The sequence below is a fragment of the Siphateles boraxobius genome, unplaced genomic scaffold (assembly GCF_051911475.1).
Source record: "Siphateles boraxobius isolate OS27281-9 unplaced genomic scaffold, OSU_SipBor_1 54, whole genome shotgun sequence".
Taxonomy (NCBI): domain Eukaryota; kingdom Metazoa; phylum Chordata; class Actinopteri; order Cypriniformes; family Leuciscidae; genus Siphateles; species Siphateles boraxobius.
Genome location: NW_027509180.1, coordinates 3,985,581 through 4,013,301, shown reverse-complemented (window position 1 = coordinate 4,013,301; position 27,721 = coordinate 3,985,581). Strand labels below are relative to the sequence as shown.

The following is a 27,721-nucleotide window of genomic DNA, read 5'->3' as shown; positions in this document are numbered from 1 at the left end:
GAACTTCCCATCACTACAACAAATACAGTGTAAAGAGTGTTTTCAGCAGATCTGTTAATATTGATGAGTCTCAGACTATCAACACTCATTCAACAAGACATTCAGGATCATCAGAAGATCATCTCACTTTATTCTGAGTGTTTGCTGTTAGAAACACATTATCTGAGTCAGGATATATGATAAAAGACTATAAAACTGCTCTATTGAAAGATGATACTGTTATTTCTCACAGAAATTACAAAAACATTAAGCCCTTACGATACTGGTAGATATAAATGTGTTATATCTAGAAAAATATAACTTTAGTCATTAATAACAATTGAACATTGTATTAATGAGAAAAAGCAGAAGCATATGAAGTTAAGAAATAGAACAATATACTTTGGACTATAATTTATCTATAGGAGTTTAGAAATACTGCAAGAAGAAAACTGTTGTTAAGACTTCAGAAGTGTTGGATTGCAACTAGAGATGAGGGTCCGAGGTCAGAGGGTCATCTAGTTAAGGGGGGCTTAAAGGGATAGTTAGTGATAAATCAAAACACAGCAAAGGGCTCTTTGTCTGTGGAAAACTACTGGGAAGCTCCGGGAAAGGAGCAGTATAAAGATTGGCCATTTCTGTGTCTCAGTGTCTAACTCACTCCACAGGGACACTGCTGTGTTGGCGACTGGGCCTATTCTTGCAAGAATAAATACTTCTCTTTTTTATTAATTTGACTCTGAGTGTCTCTGACGCAGTGATGATGTATAACAGAATTTTTTCCACAACATAGTCAAGTCAAATCACCTTTATTTATAAAGTGCTTTTTACAATACTGATTGTTTCAAAAGTAGCTTTACAGAGATAACAGAGAAATAATGCAACAAAGTTTGATTCCAGAAGAAAATGGCGTCACAGTCCAGCTTAAGTTCAGTGATGTTTCATTTTTGAACTGACCACGGAGAAGTCTTCTGTGATCTAAATATTGTAAGTATGGAAATTCAAATGCTTATTATTTAGGACAGATTTGACTTACTTTACCTAACCTGAGAATAATTAAAATAAGGTAAAAGGTGTTAAAAATGACGCACCATAAAACACTACCTTGAGTTTAAAGCTGAACATCTCATGTGTGATTCTTCGAGCGACAGAGTGACCGATAGACAGGTCTGAGATCAGGCACAGAGTGCAATCCCCCGGGAATAGACGGCGTCAGCGCTTTTTACATTTTCAAAAAATAGAAATAAATATAATTAATAAGCTGTTTTGCTCATGGGACAAATTTTACTTGGGAAATACCTGAACCACACACACACACGGGTGCTATCAAAGGAACTTATCTCTATTTTAAATTAAATGATTATAAATAAAATATATAACTCAGTGAATAATAACAAATGTTACAAAAAGTGATTTAAACAGTTTTTGTTATAAATATAAGTTGGTTACAAATAAATAAATACAAATAATACAATCACTTTACATTTTCAGAGCGCTGAAGAAGTAGTTTATTTATTTATTTTTATCATTGTATAGCCTAGTTTAAGTGTTCATAAACAACACACCCCCAGATAGGGTTCCCAACTACCCAACCATAAAGTGCATGGTTTTAAGCCATTTGTCATAATGTTATGGATAACTTAATAAAATATTAATACATAACTCTCATGCCTTGGCAAAGTACAGTTCATCCACATACCAGAGATTGGAGAAACAAGTAACCCAAACTACACGACTCCATCCGGGAAGGGCATAAAATGGACAATTAGGAATGGCTGAACACAAGCTCAGCTACCTGTGCACCTTGCTTTTATTAAAAGTGCAATCATGATAATGATTAACCAGCCGTTATTGAACACAGCTGAATCCATGGGGAAATTAGTCCCGTTCTCCACCAGGGGGAGTAATGGAGGAATATCCCCAATCTGCTACACTAACGTTAGATTAATTTCATTTCAGGATATTTCGCTCGTATTTAAAATATAATTTATCACAATAGACAAAGTAATGTTGAAATATCTGCACCGAATTCAGTGTGTGTGTGTGTGTGTGTGTGTGTGTGTGTGTGTGTGTGTGTGTGTGTGTGTGTGTGTGTGTGTGTGTGTGTGTGTGTGTGTGTGTTTCTGTGCAGTTGTGTGTGACAGACACTGAGCGAGAAATTTGTGGCATAAAAAAATAACGCGCTTTCATGTTCACTCTCTTGTTCAAGTTCTTTGCGCCTAAATTAGCGAGTCTAATCACCATTTAAGCAAAGCAGCGTTGACGCGTGAGTAAGTTACGATAGCATCGAGCTGACAAATATAATGTAATTTAATGTAAAACTGTGTGAGGTGCAGCAGAATTACAGGGGAGTCTCTCGCTCGCTACAGGGTGGGGGGAGTCCCTCGCTCGTTTTCCCCCTCTGCCGTGTGAACGCGCGGGCGCGATCTCAGTCTCGCATGCACGCTCGCTCTGGATTCCGGGAGATTTTAACTCATTTGCGTTATAACTAGTCGATCACGTGGGGCTAAACAGGTAGATAAATAGATAAACTCATCTTTCAGGCATTTGAACGACCGGGTAGACACTTCAGTGTGAGAAATCGGGGGTGTGGCGTGAGAGCGTGAGAATTGGGTCAATTGCGTGAATGATCAGAATCCTCCGGTGTTCAAGCTGCTCCATAACCGAAACGTCGTTGTACAGCTGTCTAGTTTTGCTACTTAAATGTCGAATAAGTTTAGTTTACTGTGGAAAAGGATGTAACTATAGCAACCCCTTCGCCATCGCTGTGTTTTTCCAAAAATTATACTGGAATGCTTGACATTAATCAACCTGTGTCTATACAAATCGCCTGACCCTTCGCAGGACTTTGATTGACTAACGTTATATATTTTAAAATTAATTGCATACCATTTACCAACATCAGTTATACCTTTTATTTATAAATTCTAATGTAGATCTAGCTTACTACAAGTGTCTCAGACAGCCACCAAGCTAACACAGTGAGTAACTTTAAAAACCTAACATTCCGCATATTCAAATGTAGTTTAGTATGATTGTTTAGAGGAAATAAAACGGCTTTGTGTTACCTTAAAATTTTGATTTGACAAATACATGTGAATAAATATACATATTTTATATATTAATTATGTTATTATGCTTTTTGTTGTCATCTGTTGACGTTGTCCAAGCAGAATGTGGCGGTTGGTCGGTGTGGTATTAGTACCGCCCCTCCTCCACTGTGATTGGACGGTTTGGTAAAAAGTGACAGTTATGAGCGCTGCGTTTTACCCAAAGTTTAACATTCTTCAACTCTCAGTAAAAAACGCTGGGCACTCAGCGCTTCAGCGTGAAAAAAATGCTCAGAGCCTCATTACGCTCATGGCATTTAAAAAACACGGCACTATTTGAAAAAATACGCCAGCTGCATAAAAAAAAAACACTTTGGTGGACACACGGCCTAATACTCACTTGAGCTGATCTCTCCAAACTGGGCTTGGCTGACTCGTCCTGATGACATGGTGGCTTGGCTCTGATGGTTGTTACCGTTTTGGTGCTGGACGACGAGGACTGATGCATAGGAAGGGATTGGCTACTTGAGAATACCTGCTTAGCAGCATCATTGTTCTTCATCTCACTGACTTCACCAACTGTAAAGGGAGAGCCATAAATCCACAACACCCAGTATCATGGAGAGGGTTGGATTTCCTGGTGGTATCAGTTTTAAAAGGTGTTGGTCTAATCCAATCCAGAACAAATCCATGAGAGATTGGTCATCCCTGGGTACTAAATGGCAGTACTGGACAAATTACACCACATACATCTCAATCATGTGGCCATGATTGATGGAGAACAGAATATCTTCCCATGATTCCATCTCAGCCAATCGGTGGTCCATACTTGAAGCGAAAACCCCCATAGAGTTCCATATGTTACTCGCCTGGCCTTCTGTAACAAAAGAGAGACAATGTAGGTCTGGACACAGTTTATTCAACAGAAAGAAACTCGGATAAGACACTTCATCATAGAAAACTCAGAAATATTCTCAGATCGCCAAGTCAGGCAAATAGTGCTTGCGCTGAGAATGAGTGAGTGCAGAAACAGGTGCAACCATGACAAGTTACGGATATCTATTACAACATTTCAATCTTCTGCTATTAGTTTTCATACAGGGCCAGAATTAATTTGAAAATGTAAGATCAGCAAAAGCTTGTTGATTCTCATGATGTTAAAGGAGACAGACGTGTGAACGGAAACTAACTGATTTTGCTGTAAAAACTTGTTTATTATGTATAACGTTAGCCAACAGGGGAGCTTCAGTAAGGACACGTAAGTTACGTCTCTAACGTGGATTTACATAAACCATATACATCTTAAAGACTTTTATTTTAAATGTCTATTTACATCGAAACAATCACTCAAACGAACACACACTCGCTCAGGTCTGAACGAACTCAACATATTCTCCTCATGCTCGCTGCTGCTGCACTAAATGTTTATTTCAGAAGAAAAGACGCCAGAAAGGACGCACAAGTATCGCTGTGATCGATGAAAACAATACAGAAATGACTCTGTCGCTTAACCTGTTAACCTTCAAGGCCACTTTTGAAAAATCCCCAGAAATGGCATACCCAAACTTAAACAGATACAGTTCATGAACCCTTTGCACTAAAAGCACAAGTATGATCTCATTTGAAAGCTGACACCTAGTAGTTTATTGTAAATGTAGAAATAATTATTGTCATAATGTAAAAAAAATGTTTAAATAGCTTCAAAGTTTTGTAAAGTTATTAGAAATTTATTTTTATGAAACATCTTCATAAAAAGAAAATTGAAGTTGGCCCTGGAGCAATCTAGAAATGCACTGCAGCTAAAGCCATATGTGTGACCATTTTATATTTAAAATCTGAAAATGATAAGTCTAAAACTCTGTATTTAGTTAAATGTTTTTCAAGATCATGTCAAATTACTTTATTTTGATTAGACTCTAAAATGCAAACTGATGTTTAGTCATCTTCTGAGTCATCTAATCAGTCTATTGTCTCTATTATTTTGTGGTGCAAACGAGCCCCATTCAGAGTCAGTCTCCCCTGCACACATTTACACCTCTCCAGACTGGTTATGGCTCTAAATATGCATTTCTTTTGTCTGCATTATAGCTACTAACGACTGGCTATTCACAGGCTATTCATAGGGTTTCAAACCCTAATTTCTTTTATCAAAGTTCTCACTAAATATCTGAAACTGGTATCAAATGCACTGAAACATTTCAGTAAGCAGTCCTATTTAGAAAAAAATCATAAAACAATAACTGCTGGTGGCAGGTGCACCTGGGCTAGCTAGCATTTTAGCTTAGCACACCATCAAAACACGACCATTTATGAGATTAAAACCATGTTTGTGCTCCAAACTTACTTTATAACGCAAGTCGAGTGTTTTAAATAATCTTATGTGATCTAATTTGGCTTCAGATAAAAAAAAAATCCGACAGAAAATTTATTATTTATAGTGTTCTGCACGATGATGAAATCTATATCGATTAGCATTACATTATAAATATAATCTACTATTATGAAATACCTGACATGGCTTGAAGAACACAGGTAACTCAAATATCATTGCAATCATGTTTATTGTCTTCAAAACATCTTTATCTGCATGTTACAGCGATCTTTTTTTTTATTTTATTTATTTATTTATTTATTTATTTTTTATTTATTTTTTTTATTAATGCTTAGAACGGGAACATACAAAAGAGAAAGCGTACGTACATCACATAATATCAACCAAAACAAGAAAGGAGACAATAGCGAGAGAAAAAAAAAAAAAAGAAAAAAAAAAAGGTAGGGCCATTACATCACATAAAAAAAAAGTTCACATGAAGAGATCAAATGCAGTGCAGATTCTAACCGTCCTTATGGCTTTCATATTAGTAGATACTGAAATCACATTTAAATAATTTTCTATCTCTTTTAAGAAGACAGAGAAGACAGGTTTACAGTTTGAGAATTTGCATTTGTGAATGTAAAATTTGCTTAGGAAAAAAATTAAATTAATAACAAAGCAGACATTTACGTTTGTGGGGTCCGAGTCAAAATATCCAAATATAATGTTTCTCATATGTATTGAAAATCCTGGCCAAATCTTACACTTGATAAATACATCAATATCATTCCAAAGCTTCTGAGTGTAGTGACACGACCAAAATAAGTGAACCACTGTTTCTTCAGAATTCAAACAAAAAGAGCACGTTAGCTCAATGTCAGATTTAAACCTTTGTATAAATGTCTTAACAGGATAGAACCTGTGTATGAGCTTGAAGGAAATTTCTTTCACTTTATTTGTGAGAAAGAATTTCTGCTGTAAAGACCATATTTTTTTCCAATTAAGGTTAACAAACAAATTATTCCAAAAGGAAATAACAGGTGGAACAGAAATCAAATCCTTAAGAAATAAAGATCTTATTTTATAGTTTTTAGCTTTCGACTCAGAGAAACAGACTTGACCAACAGAAGTATCACAAGGTTGAGGAAAGGATGCAGTAGATACTGCGGAGGAGTAATTACAGTTTTTAAAAAGCATACATAAACCAGAGGGAATAGCTCCCATTACTGTAGCAAATTCTTTTGGGGTTATTGGCATTTGGTATTCGGACAGAAATTCTGAATATCTGAACAAAAGACCTTGCTTATCAAACAACTGCTCCACTAAAAATAAACCATTACTGAACCAATTATCATAAAATAGAGATTTATTCTTGAATAAGATGTTCTTATTGTTCCAAATATAACATCTCTGTGGTGAAAAGTTATGTTTATAAATTAGAGCCCATGCTAAGAGAACCTGACGATGAAAGTTGGAGAGTTTGATAGGAAGTTTGGAAATATCATAATTACACATTAAGAGAAAATTAATGCCACCAAGTTGTGAAAAAACAAGTTGAGGAAAAACATTCCAAATAGAAGATGGTTTGGTTAGGTACTGATTCAGCCAATTAATTTTAAATGTATTGTTGAGGGAATCAAAATCAATAAAATTCAGACCACCATTATTATAAGAGTTTAATATGACTGATTTTCTCATATAATGAGGCTTGTTTTTCCATAAGAATTTTATTAAAACCTCATTAATTAATTTAGAAGTGGGCTTATCCACAAAAAGAGACTGAGCTGCATAGGCCACACGGGACAGACCCTCTGCCTTAGTGAGCAGTGTTCTGCCTTTTAAGGACAGATCCCTTTGTAACCAGCAATTGCATCTTTTTTGAATCTTGGTAATAATAGGTTTGAAGTTTGCTGAGCACCTACATTCATCTTTAGTAATTTGTATACCTAAATATGTTACCCTATTTTTAACAGTAATATTCTCAATAGAGGTAAGAGAGCAATTTTTAATGGGAAGCAATTCACATTTATTAAAATTTAGATTTAATCCAGAGGCTTCAGAAAAGGACTGAAGAATACCCAAAGCAACTGGAATTTGTGAAGAATCATTCAAGAATAAAGCTGTATCATCTGCTAACTGACTCATTTTTATTTTAGTGTTACCAATTGTGATACCCTTTAAAGAACTATCATTGATATGTACGCTAAGGAATTGTGTTGCAATTAGGAATAGGTAAGGGGAAACTGGACATCCTTGCCTAACTCCTCGTTTTAAAAAGAATCTAGGTGAAGTACCATTACTTAGCTTAATTGAGCTGTGTCCGTTTATGTATAGCATTTGGACCATCCTGCAAAAGGAGTCGCCAAAGCCAATTTTTTGAAGAGCCTGAAATAAAAATTTGTGTTCCAATGTGTCGAAGGCTTTGTAATAATCTAAAAAGAAAATGAAGCCATCATTGTCAATTAATTCTGAATAGTCTAACATATCTAGTACTAACCGTATATTATTAGAAATGTGTCTTTTCTGCATAAATCCTGATTGTGTTTCGTCAATTATAGAGTTCAAAACATATTTTAATCTTTTTGCTAGGACTGCAGCTATTATTTTATAATCATTATTTAATAGTGTAATTGGACGCCAATTGTCTATTAGGAGGGGATCTTTATTTAATTTTGGTATAAGAGTTATTAATCCTTGACATAATGTGGCTGGAAGTAATGTTTTTTCTATACTTTCCTCATACACCTTTAACAAGAATGGTGCTATATTATGATTGAATAGCTTGTAAAATTCTGAGCTGAGTCCGTCTGTTCCGGGAGATTTGTTGGCTTTTAAACAGTTAATAGCTTCCTCTATTTCCTTCAATGTGATAGAGGCGTCACAAAAGTGTTTATCTAAGTCACTTAACTGGTTAATATTAGGTAATGATTTAAAGAAATCATCCATATGTTGTTGGGAAAATTTAGAAGTATACAAATCACTGTAAAATTTGGCACAGAACTTTGCGATACTTTTAGGGTCATCACTAATATTACCGTTAATCATTAGTTTTTGAATTTGGTTGTTTTTAGCTTGCTGTCTTTCCAATCTGAAAAAATATGCAGAATTTTGCTCACCCTCTTCAAGCCATTTTCTGCGCGATCTAATAAATGCCCCTTCAGCTTTATGTTTATATATATTGTCTAATTTGCACTGTAATTCAACCAATTCTGCTTTTTCACAATCAAGTAAATCATCCACATTTTTAGATAAAAGATTGGTGATTTTGCATATAATGGAGTTTTCATCATTTTTTTTCTTTTTTGCCAAATCAGTACTAAATTTCCTAAGATATTTGCCAATTTCATATTTAGTAAATTCCCAGTTGCTGCTGTAACTATTCTCCTCTCTTGCTTTATTCCAATTTTTGTGAATTATCTTATTAATTTCATCTTTTACTTCACTGTAAGACAGAATGGAGTTGTTGAGTTTCCAGTAAGAAGTGAATCCGAGCACATTATCAGAGGCAAGAAAATGGGTACGAATGAAGATACTCTTGTGGTCAGAAAATGGTGATGGCAAAATGTCAGTAGAGGTATTGCATAATTCTTTAGAGAAAAGACACAAGCTAATTCGGGACTGGGAGGAGAGAGAATTATTACTCCATGTGAACATCTTTTGAGAGGGATGTAACACTCTCCAACTATCGATCAAAGAGAATCTCTGCATAAATGTTTTCAAGTATAAACTAGTGTTGTCAGGGAGTTTTGGAGGCCATCTGTCTATGCTGCCATCTATGGCAACATTAAAATCTCCGCCAAAAATAAGCATGGAATTTGGATATTTAGTTAATAATTTTAACACATGTTCCTCTAAACGACTAATAAAGGCTTAATTTTCTTTCTGCTGGTTATAGTCATAAACACAAACAAGAATACACGTCGATTTTGACATTTCAGTGACAAGACAGATATAACGTCCACCTAAATCACTTACATTAAGTAACACCTTCCCTTTAAACTGATTTTTTAAGATGCATACACCGGCTGAATGTGTCGTACCATGAGACATCCATATGTCCAGTCCCCATTGTGACCTCCAGAAATTACGATCCTCTACAGTTGAATGACATTCTTGGAGGAAACAAAAATCTGATTTGAATTGTTTAAGATATAAGAAAACAGCCTTACGCTTAATAGGATTTCTTAGCCCTCTAGCATTTAAAGAAACAACAGATAAAGACATGAAGTAAAATAAAGGAGATTGAAGAGAAAGAAAAAACAAACAAAATTGAATAGACAGATAAGCAAAACAAGTAACTTGTTGTAAAGAACTTTAAACGGTCAAGAAATGAACATTAGGATGAGAACCGCAACTCAAATAATATGAAGATATTGCAATACAGTATAAAATTCCAATTAAGTAATATTTTAAATGAAATTTAGTATAATACCAGATCGTCATTATGAGACTATATTGTATTATAGCCTACAAGCCAGACAACACAAGTGTCTGAAGCATACTAGAACGTTTCTCTCAATATATAAGAAACTGTAACACGTTCTAAAATAGAACTATTAAACCACGTGAAAAGGCAGCATATTAAATGTCTTACAAAATCAAGGTTGTAGTACCGCCATATGAGTCTTCAGTGACCTGGGAAGAACTGTAACGTTAGACTGATGATAGCCCAGAACATCGAACCAGTCAACAGGATGGAAGCAATGTTAAAGTTAAGAGACGATAAGAATACACGAGGAACCCATTAGTCAGGAGGGAATATTTCAGATCCCTCTACAAAAGCTCTTCCACCCACAAAGTGAGCTCGTTTGTTCTCTTTTCTCGCCTTTTCCACGGCGGGCCATAGCTTGTTTCTCCGCTCTCGATCCGCTGGAGACAGATCCTCGGAAATTTTCAGGTTGTTGTTTTTAAGAAAATTTGAATCTTTAGCAGCACGCCAGACCGCGTCGCGTTGAAAACGGGAGGCAAACTGGACGATGATTCCTCTGGGCTTGCTGTCGTTCATCCGTTTGCGACCCAGGCGATGAACAGTGTCCACGGCATCCGGGAGTTTGTCTTTCGCGTCTGGCAGAAGGTGCTGGCAAACGTCGATGATCTTATTACGGACATCTTCTCGTTCACTTTCAGGTACCCCATGAACTCTGAGACTCCATCGACGTGAGTAAGCCTCAAGGTGCAGAAGCCGTTTCTCCTGTTCATGCGAGTTAAACTCGACTCTTTTGGCCATTGACTCAGTCGCGCCGAATTTAACTTTCAAATCTTTTACTTCGGCACTCATAAAGTCAATAACATCTTTCATTCCAGAAATCTGCCTGGTATTTTCATTAACCGTTTCTTTCAAACTAGCTATCACACGTGAGTTTTCCCCTACCATCTTTTCCAAAGCATCCGAACGATTATTAATCAGCCTCGAAAGCTCCCCGAGTTGTGAAAGGATGGCAGTTGTGTCAGCACTCTCGGTCTTGCGTTGTTTGATGGCAGGGGGTTTACATGGGGTTTCTGGAAGACAGGGAAATTCTTCCTCATACAGCATGAATTCTGCGGAGACAGTGTCATGGTTCAAGTAGTCATGCATGTTGTTCATCAGAGGTTCTTGGCGGGCTTGACGTGTCTCATTAACAGTTTTGTTAGCATTAGCAGAAGCTTGAGGTCCATTCCTACTTTTTCTTTTTTCGGATTTCCCCATTTTGAAAGTCAATGCAACATCTAGTTAAATGTGATCTGGTACAAATTATGAGTTCAAAAAGCCTTTCTTACTGCATAACAAGCTAAAATAAACGGTTGAATTTGCGGCGCTCCTCAAAACGTGACTGATCAGAATGCCATCTTGGGATCCCTCTGTTACAGCGATCTCTGTCAGCTACTTTCTGTATCAGTGACGTCCTGGAATGTCACATGACTATGGGTCTTCTTCGTGATCCATATATGGACTGTTATTGTGCATATAGCGCCCTCAGGCTATTGGTATGAATTGAAAACACAGCACATCTCAGTAAGAAGCGATCATAATGATTACATCGACGCATTTGGGTATAAATTCAATAAATATTATTCCTGTCTATAGAAATATGATGTGAATCAATGAGAATATATCAATATTTCTCCAAGTCTGCACATTTTTGAGCTAAAGCCCTGAGGGACGATGTTTTGTGAATCGCTGTCATGACGACAGCACGGAGTGTTTTTTATGAGTGGACCAGCTGACGCTCATAATTCATATTAAAGGTATCGACTCATTTTTTCATTTCATAACTCCTGACATAAATTAAGACAAAGCTGTCACTATAAGTTTCTCAGAATACAATAGTGGTCAAATACTGAATCTTGAGTATTATATCTTTTTAATGATGTATAGTTTGTCAAGGTATAACATTAAATCTGATAGTAAATTTGAACTGAATAAAAAAAAAAAAACGCTTCAGTGCGCCGACGCTCTGGAAACGGTTAACAGGTTAATCAAACTGTATAAAGTGTGTTTGCTGGTTGTGTAAATATGAGAAATACCCTGAACTGCTCTCCTTATGGAGCTAGAAATGTGTCTTTATTACATGTGAGAAAATAAATGATCTGAGAGAAAAAAAAAAAGTTTGAGAGAAAAAGTTATCATACTGATAACAAAAAAGCATTTCATGAGAGAAAAAATAATATTTGAGAGAAAAAGTTTTCATGCCAATAGCAAAAAATAATATTTGAGACTAAAAAAAAGTTTTGAGAGAAAGTATTTTCTCATAAAACATAAAAAAATATAAATTTGAAATTTTTAAAATTAGTTCTGAGAAAAAAAAATCTCTCTCAAAATACTTTGAAAAAAAAATCTCAAATATATATTTTTTGCTATCAGTGTGAAAACATTTTCTCAAAAAAAAAAAGAGTTTCTCTCAAAACGCTTTTCTTTGCTCTCGATGAAATTTTTTGCTCTCGTGTCAGGATTTTGCTTTAGCTGTGAAAATTGTGTCATGGGCGGGACCACGTACTTTTTTTCCTATTGGAACGTTCCTATTGGTCAGTCGGGTGAGCATGTCAATCAGAGTTACAGCACGCACGGAGATGAAAAAGGTATGTATGGACTTATCTAACTCTGGTGAATAAGCTAACGTCCCAAAAAGTAGGCATGTTCCTTTAAGATTGTTGAAGGGCGACATGCTAACATCACTGTTGAAGGACTGCTACACTACAAACCTTCAATAAATTCTTCTCCCCACAAGAACTCTGGTCAAGGTTTACTTATTTTATGTATTGGAGAAATCTAATACAATGGCGAGCCACCCAAACCATTGCTCGGCCAAATACAGCTAAATCTAGATTTTACTTTCCTTCATGAAGGACTAAGTACAATACATGAGATACATATGGATTATAAGACAAGTGACCATAATATGAAACTCATAAGCATGCACAACAAAATCATTTATATCATGAAGCAAAATTATATGCAAGAAGAAACCTTTTAACATTGTTCTTTGGGAGGAACTTTGAGTTGATCTGAATCCCACAGTTGAATCTGCTGGTTTTAAAGACGAACTTTATTCACTGCGAGAACTTCAGATAAAGTTTCTTTGTCATGTCGAATGTTATGGCTGGTTAGGACAGATTTATCCAGATTGTATTTTATAGCTTGATGCATTATTGTGTCACATTTGGCGAAAACACAGCATCATACATGAAAGTGCTGGATCTGTAGAGGATCTACTTACAGTGGATGTGTTTGGTATGTTTGCATAGAGAAGATGGATGATTGAAACGCTTCCCACATGCAGTGCAGTGATACGGCTTTTCTCCAGTGTGAATTATCTGGTGCAGTTTTAAACTGTTTGCTGTAATAAAAGTCTTCTCACACACAAAACACACATACTCTCTCACACCAGTATGACTTTTCTGATGTCTTTTTAAATATTGCCGCAGTGAAAAACTCTTTCCACACACAGAACATGAATGCGGCTTCTCCTTCATATGAACTGTCAGGTGTGTCTTCAGGTTTGAATTCGACAAAAAAGTTTTGCCACATTGATCACAGGTGTACAGCCTTTCTCCAGTGTGGATGTTTATGTGTTCCTTGAGGTGTGTTGATTTAGTGAAGCTCTTTCCACACTGATCACAAATGAACGGTCTCTCTCCAGTGTGAACTCTCATGTGATCCGTCAGATATGCTTTATCAGTGAAACTCTTCCCGCATTGATCACATGTGAACGGCTTTTCTCCAGTGTGGATCCTCTCATGTCTTTTCAGAGATGTCGAATGACTGAATCTCTTGTCGCAGTGTGAACACTTGTAAGGTTTCTCACCTGTATGAACTCTGTTGTGTTCCTCAAGTCTTTCTTTTTGTATGAAACTCTTCCCGCACTGATCACATGTGTACAGCTTCTCTCCGGTGTGGATCGTCATGTGACGCTCAAGAATACATTTGGTTGAGAAACTCTTTCTACACTGAGTGCAGGTGAAAGATTTCTTGGCTCTTGTTTTCTTTAAATATTTCTGTTTGATTTGAAAGTAACTAAAAGGTTTTTCTTCAGTTTTTACATGATTTTTCTCCCTAACTTCATTTAATTCTTCATTCTCCTCGGTTTCTTCAATCAAATCTGAAATAAAAGGTAAACACGATTAATTTTCAGTAACTCATCAAAAAAAAAAAAAATTGAAGGACATAAAAGTGAACCCTGATGTAACAGTGGACATTAGACATTTTCTATTTAAAATCCTGATTTTGATGGATTTTTTTTTAAGTATAAGTCCCTGCAACTACATGAATGAGGTACATTGATCTCAAAATTATTATTTTAAAAATATTATAGGCACAAACCCCATGTTTCTATGAGGAGAACAATTAAATATGTTTGATCATCTACACATTTATCTAACATACATTATTGTGTCAGGATTTTTTTTTTTAACCCAGTTAATAGAAAGTGTCCCTTATTATTTGTTGCTACAGCTAGATTATTGAACAGCTGTAAAGATTTTTCTTGAATGAACACCAACCTCTTTGTTCTTCAGGATCTTCAGTGTGTTTCATTCTGCAGGTTCTGGATCACTCGTGTTCTCACTGTCCTCTTTAATAAACTCAGTCTTTGCAGATTTCAGCTCTTCCTGATGCTTTCATGCTCGTCTTCACTTGTAGCTGATGGGAAATTACAGCATTTATTGGGGAATTACTGTCGGAGGAGCTGATATGCCAAAATCAAAAATATATAATATAATTAGTTTTTTATACTAATTGACATCTAATAATTTATGTCTGTTGTCTATTGTAAAGTAACTGGTGCTAATTCACAAAATCATTGTATTGTTCACCCTAACATTATTCTGCGTCTTCGTTTTAAATATAGCCATATTTACAATTTAGAAAATAAAATAATGAAAGTCCTTACAAATATAAATAATTGTAAGAAAAACAGTTGAAAGCATAAACACAGAAATAAATGTACATATTTTTAATCATCAAATCCCCTCAGTCTGCTGACGCCAATGAAATGAGCTTTAAGTGTCAATTTACAGGAGATCTGAAGACATCAGCATAATAAATGAGGTGAAAACAGGAACTATTGTCATGAAATAAAGAGTGTTTTCAGCAGATCTGTTAATATTGATGATCCTCAGACTATCAACACTCATTCAACAAGACATTCAGGATCATCAGCAGATCATCTCACTTTTGTCACAGTTGAGTTCTGTCTGAGTCTTGTTTTCCTTAGTCACATGTCTTCCTTTGTTCTGTTTTCCCGCCACTCATTTGTATCTACGGTTACTCTTGTTATCAGTTCAGTTTTGTCACCTGTTTAGCTTCTTTGTAGTCCGATGTTGGGCTGTTTCAGAGGTTTAATTCTTGCAAGAATTTTTTTTTACTAAAAAATGTAAACATGTTATACATCTTTGGAAAGCTGAGATTCTCGTGATTCGAACGATGTAAGATACAATCAACACAGCGGGTACCATCTGTCAATTTGTCAGACCACCAACAGCCAAAAAAACTAACACAAACTGGAAGAAACTCATCAAGGAAGAAGTCCATGATCCATTACATTCCAACAAAAATGGTTTGGTTACACTGTAAAGGGTCCATACAATCCAATTCAATGAAGGATTTAGTCCATAACACATTTATTTATCAATAAACATCCACGGAATGTAGTACTAGCATTTCGCGTTAGCCGCCAGCACGATCACAACTTCGACGCATTCTATGATCTAGTTTCATTTGAAAAGTAAACATTGAAGGAAATGTGATATCAAAATGGCCGCTGACCCCTGAACTTTTGATTGACAGGTCATTTGAGCCAATCGGTCCATGATTGAGGTGTCACCTGTTGTCAATAGCCAAAGAGCGCAATGATGAAGAATGGTACCGCCCTCTCTTTTAGTGACAGTAAATCGACCCAGTTGCAATAGAGAATGGAAATGACGTTTTTTTCTTATAGCCAATGAATTTCTGTAAAGATTTATGTTCAGCTTTACTGGGCCGATCCCTCAGATAATGCGCGAAGTTCGTGCACAAAGCACCGTATTGATTCATGCGTCCGTGCGTAAACAGACCATTGGACGAGTTGACGATTTAAAATAGCTAACAAGTGCAAGATGGCAAAGAAAACTATGAAAACCCACTTCTTACTCGAAGAAGTGATTGAACAGTGTACTCGCCGTGATAGTGATGAGTCGGAGGATGACATTTCTGACGAAGAGAGCAATGTGTCATCCATTGACTCTGTAGCAGAGGATTTGTTTTTGGATGGTGGCGACGTCACTCTCGACAAGTAAGTTTTATTATATTATACAACATATTTGACTGTATGTACTGAGGTATGTGTTTGTTTTGAGGTGTATTTGTCAGCTTATGTCGTGTGTTTGGTGTTTTATGTCGAGTGTGTGTGTGTGTGTGTGTGTGTTTTACGCGTAAGCTACCTGCTAACTTCTGTCGTGTGCGCTTGTGCAGGATTGTTTGTTTATTTGGGCTCAAGCACAGGTGTGTGTGTGTGTGTGTGTGTGTGCTCATGAACTGTATAACCTGATTGTTTGTGTGCATGTTGTTCTGTTTATATGCTTGTGAATACAGAAACAATGTAAATTGTTTTGTAAATTACTTATTTCTTTGTTGTTGTTTTTTTTATATCACAGACCATCATCTGATAATGAATCAGATGAAGACTGGGAGCCTGTCAGAAACAAAGAGCATACTGAGGGACAGAATGACAGCACCTCGACAGAAGAGGAGCCCCACCCTTCACCTTCCCAGAGAGGTTCAGTCAGCAAAACAACAAGAGGGCGGGGGAGAGGAAGAGCACAGGGGAGGGGGAGAGGCAGAGGGAGAACTGGCAGCAGCAGCCAGGTGGAATCTAGCACTTCTGAAGCTGGATGGAATGATGTGGACGTTCCAGATGTGACGCCACCACAGCCTACCTTCAGACCCACCAATACACCAGGACCCCGGCTCATTTGTACCGCAACTTATACAGTTCTCCAGCTTTTTCAACTTTTTTTTTCAAACACCCTGATAGAGTCAATAATACAAAACACTAATGACTTTGGATCAACTAACTATTCAAAGCCCTCCAACCCGTGGATCGACATTACCCTGCAGGAAATGTTTGCCTTCATGGCCATGGTAATATATATGGGTATTGTGAAACTTCCTTCATTAACGGATTTCTGGCGAGGGGGTAATCTCTACCGCTTGCCGTTCCCTAAAAAGGTCATTACAGGGAAGAAATTTCTTCGGATCTGCCGCTCCCTTCAAATTAGTAGCATGGTGGACGATGCTGCTAATGAGCAGAGAAGAGGCACAGCAGGATTTGATCGTCTCTGCAAAATAAAACCACTGTACATCGAGATGAGGGATGCCTGCAAAAGAAACTTTCACCCTGGCCAAGAAATTTCCATTGATGAGAGGATGGTGGCCTCAAAAGCACGCATCGGGCTAAAGCAGTACATGAAGAATAAGCCAGTTCGCTGGGGATACAAACTTTTTGTTCTTGCTGACTCGCGCAATGGGTACACTTGGGACTTCTTTGTATATGAAGGGAAGCTGCAAGGAAACAGTGGCAAGGGGCTCAGTTACGAGTCTGTGATGGAGCTTCTTGACACAAAGTTGCTTGGTACAGGCTACAAGTTGTTTGTAGATAATTTTTACACCAGTCCCTCTCTTTTCCGTGACCTCCTTCAGAAGAGGATCTGGGCGTGCGGAACCATACGCACAAACAGACTTGGTTTTCCAAAAATCAATGTTCTGGACTCGAAATCTCCCCGTGGCAGTATAAGATGGATCCGAAAGGACTCCCTCCTCTTTGTCCAGTGGCGAGACACAAGGGATGTGTTTATGTGTTCCACACTCCACACAGCCCATGCGGGGGACACTGTTCAGAGGAGAGTCAGGGATCCAGATGGGCGCTGGGTGTTGAAGGACATCTCTGTTCCACCAGCAGTGAAGGAGTACAACCGGTATGTATTATATAATCAACAATCTTTTATGCTATTTGAAATTAGATAAAAAATCTCAATGTTGTTTTTTTTATGTCCAAACAGGTGCATGGGTGGAGTGGACCTATCTGATGCCCTGATAGGTTATTATAAAGTCATCCACAAGACCCGGAAGTGGTACAAGACATTTTTTTATCACTTCATAGACATTGCGGTTGTGAATGCCTTCCTTCTTCACAAGGATATCTGTAAAGGTAAAGGAGAGGTACCCATGCACCAGAAGGCCTTTAGGGAGACGCTTGTTGAGGAGCTGGCAGCAGCAGCTGGCAGACCTGCTCCATCCCACACTCCACACACAGCACATCACAAGCCTGTGCACATCAGTGGACACAGCACTGCAGGTCGTCTGAGGTGCAGACACTGCCAGGCAAAGACGCCAATAAGGTGCTCCTCCTGCGACGTGCCTTTGTGCTTTGTCCCAAATCGGGATTGCTATAATGATTGGCATGTTGCAAATAACCTTTGAAAAATGTTAGGTGAAATCTGTTTTAGAGCTCTCATAGTTTTGTTTGAGTAGATGTGCCCCTGGAAGAGATATTTTCTTGGATTCAGAAAAATATGATGTGAAATGTGAGTTCAAATATTAAAGTGTTTTAGTACCATAGCACTTGTTTTGTCTCTTTTTTTGTAGAAAGTTTGGTTTCAAGAATTGAGAAAAAAAAAAAAAACACTGTAATGTGTTTATGCTTCAGTTACTATGTGTCAGCAATTATTGCCAGTGAATCTGGATTCAGGAATATAAGGAATATAATAGCCCTAAGTGTAACCTTTCATTAGAGCCCAAAATTATGACTGCAGAGTAAAGCATTCAAGAATGGCAGCATTTTATGTGTCTATGGGCACAAAGGGTCCTTTGGAGTCTCCAAGTGGCCTTTTTTGGGAAGCGCCTAGACATACACTTAGATAAACAGGTGTAAAACACTCATTTTCTAAGCTATTGTTATAAAATTTTAAACTGGGTTTGGTAAGGCTTCATGCTGTGATCCCATTATGTTTTCCAGCTAATAGCTCTCAGCTGTAGTTATCTGCAGGCATCTGTTTACAAAAAAAAATGTAGGCGGATTTTTTTTGGTCATTTTACATTGTGTTCAAAGTTCTATTACTCAATACCAGTAAGACTTACAGTGATTCTGACTATGTAGGAACAAACCTCTGAGTGTCACCTTTCAAAAGAAACCAAAATCATGCATATACTCCAAATGGTTCAAGAACAGCATGCAATTTAAATTGGGTAGGCCTTTTTTAGGCGTTTTAGGCAAATTTTGCAGGAACGCTCATTATTGTAATTTGTATCACCTGTGTTCTGTTAATCAGTGTTAATCTGTGTTTGTCAGTCTGTGTCTAAACTCCATCCTGCTAAGGGTGTATTCACACCTGCCTTGTTTGGGTCGATTGAACTGAATTGAACTCAAGTTTGTTTCCCGCCTTGGTGCGGATCTTTTGGGCAGGTTTGAATGCAACAATTGCACTCGGGTGCGGACCAAACACCCGGGCCGAGACCCAGCTGAAGAGGTGGTCTTGGTACGGTTCCAAATGAACTCTGGTACAGTTCGTCTACAGTGTGAACATGACCCGACCCAATTGCAGAAAGCACTGGGCCTTTGACTTATTGGGGGATAGCACTACACATAGCAGTATGCAGTAATGTTAGCAGTAGTGCTGTCAATCGATAATTTATTTTTTTACAAGATTAACAACTCTTTACGTTCATTTAATACTATATTTGACTGCTCTTATGAGGATACTTATAAAACGGACATTTTGGCACTTCTGGTGTGTTCTTGTTCGTTCAAGCGCGAAAGAGAATTCGATTCCGGTGATACTGTCGTGTGTACATCAGGCTTTTGTCATCTTTCTGTCTCAAATAATGTGTTTCTAACAGCAAACACTCAGAATAAAGTGAGATGATCTGCTGATGATCCTGAATGTCTTGTTGGATGAGTGTTGATAGTCTGAGGATCATCAATATTAACAGATCTGCTGAAAACACTCTTTATTTCATGACAATAGTTCCTGTTTTCACCTCATTTATTATGCTGATGTCTTCAGATCTCCTGTAAATTGCCACTTAAAACTAATTTCATTGGCGTCACCAGACTGAGGGTATTGGTTGTATATGCATAAACTATATGTTAGGATTAGCAATACAAATAATGATAATGGCATCAGTTACTGTACAATGAATAGATAGACAGACATAAATGCTTAGAAGTGTCATTTATTATAAAAACAAACTCCGTAATTGATATTTTTGATTTTGGCTGATCAGCTCCTCCCACACTGGTATACATCATCAGTGAAACTCCTCCCACAGCAGTCACATCATCAGTGAAGCTCCTCCCACTGCAATCACATCATCAGTGAAGCTCCTCCCACTGCAATCACATCATCAGTGAAGCTCCTCCCACAGCAGTCACATCATCAGTGAAGCTCCTCCCACTGTAATCACATCATCAGTGAAGCTCCTCCCACTGCAATCACATCATCAGCAAAGCTCCTCCCACTGTAATTCTCCAATAAATGCTGTAAATTCCCATCAGCTACAAGTGAAGACGAGCATGAAAGCATCAGGAAGAGCTGAAATCTGTAAAGACTGAGTTTATTAAAGAGGACAGTGAGAACACGAGTGATCCAGAACCTGCAGAATGAAACACACTGAAGATCCTGAAGAACAAAGAGGTTGGTGTTTATTCTTCATTCATTCATCATGCTGGAGAACATTCATGTTAGAAACATTCAAGCACTTCATCAGATTTACAGGGGAAACTTGAAAAATTAGATTCATGTTTTTCAGTAATAAAATTAAAAGGTGAAACTAATATATTTAGACATACATGATTATACTTTTCAGAGGACTGACATTTCTGTATTCAAAATCCTTTTTCTGAGTTTTTGTATTTGGGGTTTTCATAAGCTATATAAGCTGTAAGCCATAATCATAAAAATTATAACTTTTGCACGATATTCTAAAAGTTTCAATAAACAGTTCAAGCACTTCATCACATTTAGATAAACAGTTAAACTATGAAATGGTACAGAATGTTCTGGGGTTTTTTCAACAAATGGTCAGTGGCTATTTTAACTGTTTTATTTTACATTTACTTTATATCTGGTTCCAATTTGCAACAACGTTACTAGAATTTTAGTCATTTTCAACATAGTTCACAAAATATTTTTTTAGGAATAATCAGTAAACACCAAGTTACTGATGAAGTTGTATTTGTTAAATATCATAAGTTATTCATAGTTATAGAGATTCTTCTTACAGTAACTTTGGTAACAGGGTTTATGAATACAGTCAATGCTACAGTCTGTGTAAAACTGAGACAATGGGTTGAGATTCTTGTCTTCCCATCATGCAGTAGAAAGAGCCCAGATGATGTCACTTCCTGAGTGTCACAGTTTTAAGAAATGCTCTGCTTTTAAAAGGAGGAAAATCATGTCAGGAGTAACACAGGGTTGAGTGAAACATGTAGGACACAGATAATGCTAATAAAAATAGTTCATTTAAAGCTAGTTAAAGCCACTCTACACTTTGAGCGTGTAAAATGTCTACAGACACTGCAACGGTCGTGAAATGACGTCCCACTCTGCGGCAGCTTTTTTACAAACATACATTTAACATATGTAAGGATGGAATTTTCCTAAGACTGTATTCAAGAAGTCGAATCTGCAATAAAACAATAAAAACTCACTAATCTAGAAAGGAGATCTGTGGGACAGAGAGCACAACACAACTGGCCCAATCTGATCTCTTCCCCACATGCTGTGTTCCTGACGAAGCACACTATCTCCTCTCCTTCAGGGCTCAGTCAGTCATGCAAATCTCACAAACCTCCTCCCTCCAGCTGTGTGACGTTAGGGCAAAATAAATACTTCTGGTGCGAGTGGTAAAGTTGTTTCATTCCCGCAGCAGCAGAACAATCAGAAAAAGAAAACAATGCCTGTTCTTCTGTTGTGGGAGATGCCCCAATAAAGATTGTTGATAACCATTTGTCTTTATCCCCCAAACTCAGGCTTGACCACTTGGGTCACGAGAAAGGGTCCAGTAAAAGCTGAGTAAATATTTGGGTGCTAGATGTTTATTGTTCTTCTGTTTCTCTGGGGTATTTAAAGAGAATTGGCAAACCACTCAAGGAAGCATCTGTAAACAGAACTTCCCACACTGTTACTGTGTGTCTCTATTGCCAGGTATGATGACTCTTTGAAACTATTTTTGATATTGTATTATGAATGTTTTTTATAGGCTGATCAGTTGTGTACTAGGTATTCTTTATAATTATTTTATTTTGATGTTTAACTCTGCCTGGAAAAATAAATGTTAACCTTGATTATTCTGAAGTTTTCTGAAATCATTATTTCTAGTAGATTATGTGCAGTCTGATGTTTCCGCAAATCTCTGTCCAGGATAGATCACACCTAAGGCACTAATGAATGGAGCATGGGGCACATCATTAGACTTTTTGATTTTGACTATCTCCTCACTTAGCATGTTGTACGCTGCAACTATTACGAAAAATTACACCTATGAGTCAGCAGTGAGCGGCTGCGTAGGGTAAGATAGGTTGCGCTGCACCCTCTGACTATTTTAGGACTGGCTAGTTTGTGATCGTGAGCGCACATTCGCGACGTGACGTCTCAAAGTGACACCAGGTCCTTAATGAACGAACATTTGAAGTTATGAAATGCACAGAATAATCTTTGGTCTAAATTAAATCGCAACTAATCTGAGGATCAGCTGTAAGGATAGAAAGCTTGTAAAACAAAGAGTCACTTAAATTTGGAGTCAGATTAAATTCTTCATGGAGTCAGAATTAAAATTCGAGATCAACTGTTTAATAAATTAAAGTGATTTTTCCAGAGAACGCCGAAAAGACATACACGCTGAATTCCTTCGACCATACCATTGGATTCCGGTGTTGGGCAAGTGGGTGGACCTTACACATATAACAAATAATAATAATTCAAGATTTAAAAATAAACAATCCACTCCACTTGAATGCTAAATGCTTGTGTTATTTCTCACAGGGTTATTCACTTAAGCTTGTGTTTCTGGTGTCCCACTTTCACATGCGTATGAATGGAAGTCAATGCAAGGAAAAGTCTAGAGCGAACGGCCATTAATAATTAAAACATTTTTAGTAAAATAAATATCAATCTCAAAGTTGGTGTCGAAACATGCCAGTATTGTATATTTAAATGTTAATATTATGTTAGGTAATTGTGTCATTGATCAAATATATTTAATAGTTGTTGTTAAAGAAACATGGGATTTGTGCCTATAATGTTTTAAAAACAATAATTTGAAGATAAATTTTCCTTATTCATGGAAAGTTTAAGGGCATATAATAAATTTATAAAAAGGCATCAAATTATCATAATATTTTATAACAGTTGTCTACTTTCTACCATTACATCAGGGCTCAGTTTCTTGTCCTCTCACTTTATATTTATCTTTGAAATATTTTGATGGACTGAAAATGAAATGTAATATTTGTTTCTTTCATGTCAGACTTGATGGAAGAGAGCGAGGAGAGAGAAGAACTGAGAGAAGTGAAGGAGGAGAGTGAAGAACTGAGTGAAGTGAAGGAGGAGAGAGAATAACTGAGAGAAGTGAAGGAGGAGAGTGAAGAACTGAGTGAAGTGAAGGAGGAGAGAGAAGAACTGAGTGAAGTGAAGGAGGAGAGAGAAGAACTGAGTGAAGTGAAGGAGGAGAGAGAAGAACTGAGTGAAGTGAAGGAGGAGAGAGAAGAACTGAGTGAAGTGAAGGAGGAGAGTGAAGAACTGAGTGAAGTGAAGGAGGAGAGTGAAGAACTGAGTGAAGTGAAGGAGGAGAGTGAAGAACTGAGTGAAGTGAAGGAGGAGAGTGAAGAACTGAGTGAAGTGAAGGAGGAGAGTGAAGAACTGAGTGAAGTGAAGGAGGAGAGAGAAGAACTGAGTGAAGTGAAGGAGGAGAGTGAAGAACTGAGTGAAGTGAAGGAGGAGAGAGAAGAACTGAGAGAAGTGAAGGAGGAGAGTGAAGAACTGAGTGAAGTGAAGGAGGAGAGAGAAGAACTGAGTGAAGTGAAGGAGGAGAGAGAAGAACTGAGTGAAGTGAAGGAGGAGAGTGAAGAACTGAGTGAAGTGAAGGAGGAGAGTGAAGAACTGAGTGAAGTGAAGGAGGAGAGTGAAGAACTGAGTGAAGTGAAGGAGGAGAGTGAAGAACTGAGTGAAGTGAAGGAGGAGAGTGAAGAACTGAGTGAAGTGAAGGAGGAGAGTGAAGAACTGAGTGAAGTGAAGGAGGAGAGTGAAGAACTGAGTGAAGTGAAGGAGGAGAGTGAAGAACTGAGTGAAGTGAAGGAGGAGAGTGAAGAACTGAGTGAAGTGAAGGAGGAGAGAGAAGAACTGAGTGAAGTGAAGGAGGAGAGAGAAGAACTGAGTGAAGTGAAGGAGGAGAGTGAAGAACTGAGTGAAGTGAAGGAGGAGAGAGAAGAACTGAGAGAAGTGAAGGAGGAGAGTGAAGAACTGAGTGAAGTGAAGGAGGAGAGAGAAGAACTGAGTGAAGTGAAGGAGGAGAGAGAAGAACTGAGTGAAGTGAAGGAGGAGAGTGAAGAACTGAGTGAAGTGAAGGAGGAGAGTGAAGAACTGAGTGAAGTGAAGGAGGAGAGTGAAGAACTGAGTGAAGTGAAGGAGGAGAGTGAAGAACTGAGTGAAGTGAAGGAGGAGAGTGAAGAACTGAGTGAAGTGAAGGAGGAGAGTGAAGAACTGAGTGAAGTGAAGGAGGAGAGAGAAGAACTGAGTGACGTGAAGGAGGAGAGAGAAGAACTGAGAGAAGTGAAGGAGGAGAGTGAAGAACTGAGTGAAGTGAAGGAGGAGAGTGAAGAACTGAGTGAAGTGAAGGAGGAGAGTGAAGAACTGAGTGAAGTGAAGGAGGAGAGTGAAGAACTGAGTGAAGTGAAGGAGGAGAGTGAAGAACTGAGTGAAGTGAAGGAGGAGAGAGAAGAACTGAGTGAAGTGAAGGAGGAGAGAGAAGAACTGAGTGAAGTGAAGGAGGAGAGTGAAGAACTGAGTGAAGTGAAGGAGGAGAGTGAAGAACTGAGTGAAGTGAAGGAGGAGAGTGAAGAACTGAGTGAAGTGAAGGAGGAGAGTGAAGAACTGAGTGAAGTGAAGGAGGAGAGAGAAGAACTGAGTGAAGTGAAGGAGGAGAGAGAAGAACTGAGAGAAGTGAAGGAGGAGAGTGAAGAACTGAGTGAAGTGAAGGAGGAGAGAGAAGAACTGAGTGACGTGAAGGAGGAGAGAGAAGAACTGAGTGAAGTGAAGGAGGAGAGTGAAGAACTGAGAGAAGTGAAGGAGGAGAGTGAAGAACTGAGTGAAGTGAAGGAGGAGAGAGAAGAACTGATTGAAGTGAAGGAGGAGAGAGAAGAACTGAGTGAAGTGAAGGAGGAACATCATGTCAAACCTGGAGAAAAACCTTTGAGTCGCTCAAAAACTAAACAGACATTTTTCAAGAAAAGAAAAGCCAATAAATCTTTCACCTGCACTCAGTGTGGAAAGAGTTTCACAACCAAATATAGTCTTGAGATTCACATGAGGATCCACACTGGAGAGAAGCCGTTCACATGTGATCAGTGTGGAAACAGTTTCACAACCAGACAAAATCTTGAGCGTCACATGATGATCCACACCGGAGAGAAGCCGTTCACATGTGATCAATGCGGCAAAACATTTCTTTGTGCATCAAACCTGAAGAAACACCTGACAGTTCATATGAAGGAGAAGCCACATTCATGTTCTGTGTGTGGAAAGAGTTTTTCACTGCTGCAATATTTACATAAACATGAGAAAATTCATACTAGTGTGAGAGAGTACATGTGCGTTGAGTGTGAGAAGACTTTTACTACAGTGAGCGATTTAAAACAACACCAGAGAATTCACATTCGAGAAAAACGTTACAAGTGTTCACACTGTGACAAGAGATTCAGTCGATCATCATATCTGAAAAGACATGAGAGGATCCACAGCAGAGAGAAGCCGCACACGTGTGATCAGTGCGGATCGAGTTTCTATTTTAAAAGTAAACTGAAGCGACACATGAGGATCCACACAGTGGAGAAACCACTTAAACACAGTCTGAGATCTTAGTGAGTAGTTTATTTTCATGTGCTGAGCAACAAAGTCTCTTCTGTGTAAGTTAGCCACACATCACTCTATAGCCAAATCTCTCCTCTCCACCTATAGCCAGTGTGTGGTGAACACAGGACACTTTGTTGATTGATTGGTATCTATTAACTGTGTTCAATCAACAGGAATGTGTAATTTGTCAGTTCAGACCAATGCAAAAAACCTACAAATTCACTCTCTGACAGTAGATGGTGCTAATGTAAAGCAGAAATACAGCACTACACAGGGCTCTAGACTGCGAGTAAATGGTCACATTTTACAGAGAGAGCTGCCATTTCTGCTGCGTACGAGAAACATCACACGGCAAACAAAAGCAGAATGAAACCACACTACTCGTCTGAGCTGCGCAGCGCAAACAGTTTATAATCTCAGAGCAATACTAGACAGGGTTTACTCGTGGGCCGATCTCGATCACGCAACAACATTACTACACAGTGCTGGCAGATCCATTGAGAAAGCATTTTAAAGAGATAGTTCACCCAAAAAGGAGAATTAGCCCATGATTTACTCACCATCAAGTCATCCTATGTGTGTTTGACATTCTTCTTTCAGTCGAATACAATCAGAGCTGTATTAAAAAATGTTGTGGGTCTTTATAATGAGCTTATAATGGCAGTGAATCGCTGTTTCTGTTTTGAAGTTGTAATAAATATTGGAGAGCAAATGATTAAACTCTTCTGATAAATCTTCTTCTGATAAATTCCCAGAAAAATCTACTTCTAAACAAATTGTGTATATTAAAGACTATCTGCATGCTTTGTAACGGATGTAAGATGTAAGGGATGGAGATGACGCAGAAATAAGAAATGTTAAAGCTTGCAAGACGGAGAAGAAGGAGAGAAAGGCGCTGGCGAATATCTTCCACTAATTCTCAATGGACTTTGAAATGGACTGATTCATCGTGCACAGCATTTAATAAAATGAACAAATAAATTGAACGATTAAATAGGAAAATAATACACATTGCAAACTGAAATAAACTGCTCAAATGAGGATGTGTTGAATTTGCAGGACAAGCTCAAATTACTTAAAGCCTAATTTGAGCTTGGCCTGCAAAATTAAGGGTCATTGTTAGAGGTGTTATGTGTGTGGGTGTATGTGGACTTGATTTGTTTAGGTTGTTAGGACCACATGTATTTTCTAAAGGGAACTGTGAACATTGTTTGCCTTAGACTTAGAAAATGTGTGCAACTAGAGAAAGGTCAAAGGGGCTGCGATAGTCAAACTTACAAAATAAAGCTTTTGTGTATGAGCTGCATAAAATAGGTGTGAAAAGAAAATAGATATTTTGAATATGTGCTTCTGCAAACCGATGTTAATGAAGGACTAGGATAAGTCCAAAGTTTGTCCAAACTTTTAAGTCCAAAGTGTTTTTTTTTTTCGGGGCTACATTTCGGGTAAGGACTTTTACATGTTTATGTAATTTTAGCCTTTGGAATTTTTGTCTTTGTGTTATTCTGAATCTTTTTAAATAAAACGAAATCATGTTGTGGTGATTCGTAAAACTTTTTAAACAGTCTAAGAGTAATTTTTTCCTATCAATATTTCATGATTTTTTGTAATGAAATATTAATATGGCAAACGCCCAGTGTATTCGAATTCAAGATTGAACTTGTGATAGGCACTGCCGAGGACCCTGAATCGACATCCTTAATCTAACAGGTAAGGGCAATATTTAATTGCAGCAGATTATGGGTGTTTGATAATGATTTATTGGTTACAGCGGGATAAAAATACAACACAGTCCATAAAA

The 27,721-nt window shown here is 37.8% G+C and overlaps 7 protein-coding genes across 18 annotated transcripts in view; 3 read left to right on the top strand and 4 right to left on the bottom strand.

Moving 5' to 3' along the window:
• Nucleotides 1–27,721, bottom strand: part of LOC143714418 (uncharacterized) — a 703,153-nt gene that overhangs the window by 72,630 nt on the left and 602,802 nt on the right. The window lies entirely within an intron of this gene.
• Nucleotides 1–27,721, top strand: part of LOC143714414 (uncharacterized) — a 1,189,624-nt gene that overhangs the window by 623,708 nt on the left and 538,195 nt on the right. The window lies entirely within an intron of this gene.
• Nucleotides 1–27,721, bottom strand: part of LOC143714417 (uncharacterized) — a 438,587-nt gene that overhangs the window by 72,683 nt on the left and 338,183 nt on the right. The gene's annotated exons all lie outside the window — the stretch shown is intronic.
• Nucleotides 1–27,721, bottom strand: part of LOC143714434 (uncharacterized) — a 429,922-nt gene that overhangs the window by 97,631 nt on the left and 304,570 nt on the right. The gene's annotated exons all lie outside the window — the stretch shown is intronic.
• Nucleotides 1–27,721, top strand: part of LOC143714442 (uncharacterized) — a 340,300-nt gene that overhangs the window by 94,151 nt on the left and 218,428 nt on the right. The gene's annotated exons all lie outside the window — the stretch shown is intronic.
• On the bottom strand, nucleotides 775–15,544 carry LOC143714462 (uncharacterized). 5 transcript variants are annotated; one of them, XM_077205683.1, is made up of 6 exons: nucleotides 14,991–15,544; nucleotides 14,320–14,504; nucleotides 13,038–13,919; nucleotides 3,430–3,906; nucleotides 1,084–1,197; nucleotides 775–957 (listed from the first exon to the last, which is right to left on the bottom strand). In XM_077205683.1, coding segments are annotated over exons 2-4 (918 nt in total). In that variant the 5' UTR covers nucleotides 14,354–14,504; nucleotides 14,991–15,544; the 3' UTR covers nucleotides 775–957; nucleotides 1,084–1,197; nucleotides 3,430–3,904. The 5 variants fall into 5 exon arrangements, with proteins under 5 accessions (XP_077061798.1, XP_077061796.1, XP_077061800.1 ...); XM_077205681.1 differs by having other exon boundaries at nucleotides 3,430–3,903; XM_077205685.1 differs by having other exon boundaries at nucleotides 14,320–14,458.
• Nucleotides 20,367–25,929, top strand: LOC143714375 (uncharacterized). The gene is made up of 2 exons (XM_077205487.1): nucleotides 20,367–20,394; nucleotides 23,423–25,929. Exons 1-2 carry the CDS (start codon nucleotides 20,367–20,369, stop codon nucleotides 25,927–25,929), a joined length of 2,535 nt encoding a protein of 844 aa, XP_077061602.1.

Coding starts and splice junctions, on each gene's coding strand:
- LOC143714462 (XM_077205681.1), bottom strand. CDS start 14,353: ATGAAACACACTGAAGATCCTGAAGAACAAAGAG. Junction 13,920..14,319: donor AGATCCTGAAGAACAAAGAG/GTTGGTGTTCAT, acceptor CTTTTATTTCAG/ATTTGATTGAAGAAACCGAG. Junction 3,904..13,037: donor ACATACCAAACACATCCACT/GTAAGTAGATCC, acceptor TTGTTACAGAAG/GCCAGGCGAGTAACATATGG.
- LOC143714375 (XM_077205487.1), top strand. CDS start 20,367: ATGAAAGCATCAGGAAGAGCTGAAATCT. Junction 20,395..23,422: donor ATCAGGAAGAGCTGAAATCT/GTAAAGACTGAG, acceptor AACTGAGAGAAG/TGAAGGAGGAGAGTGAAGAA.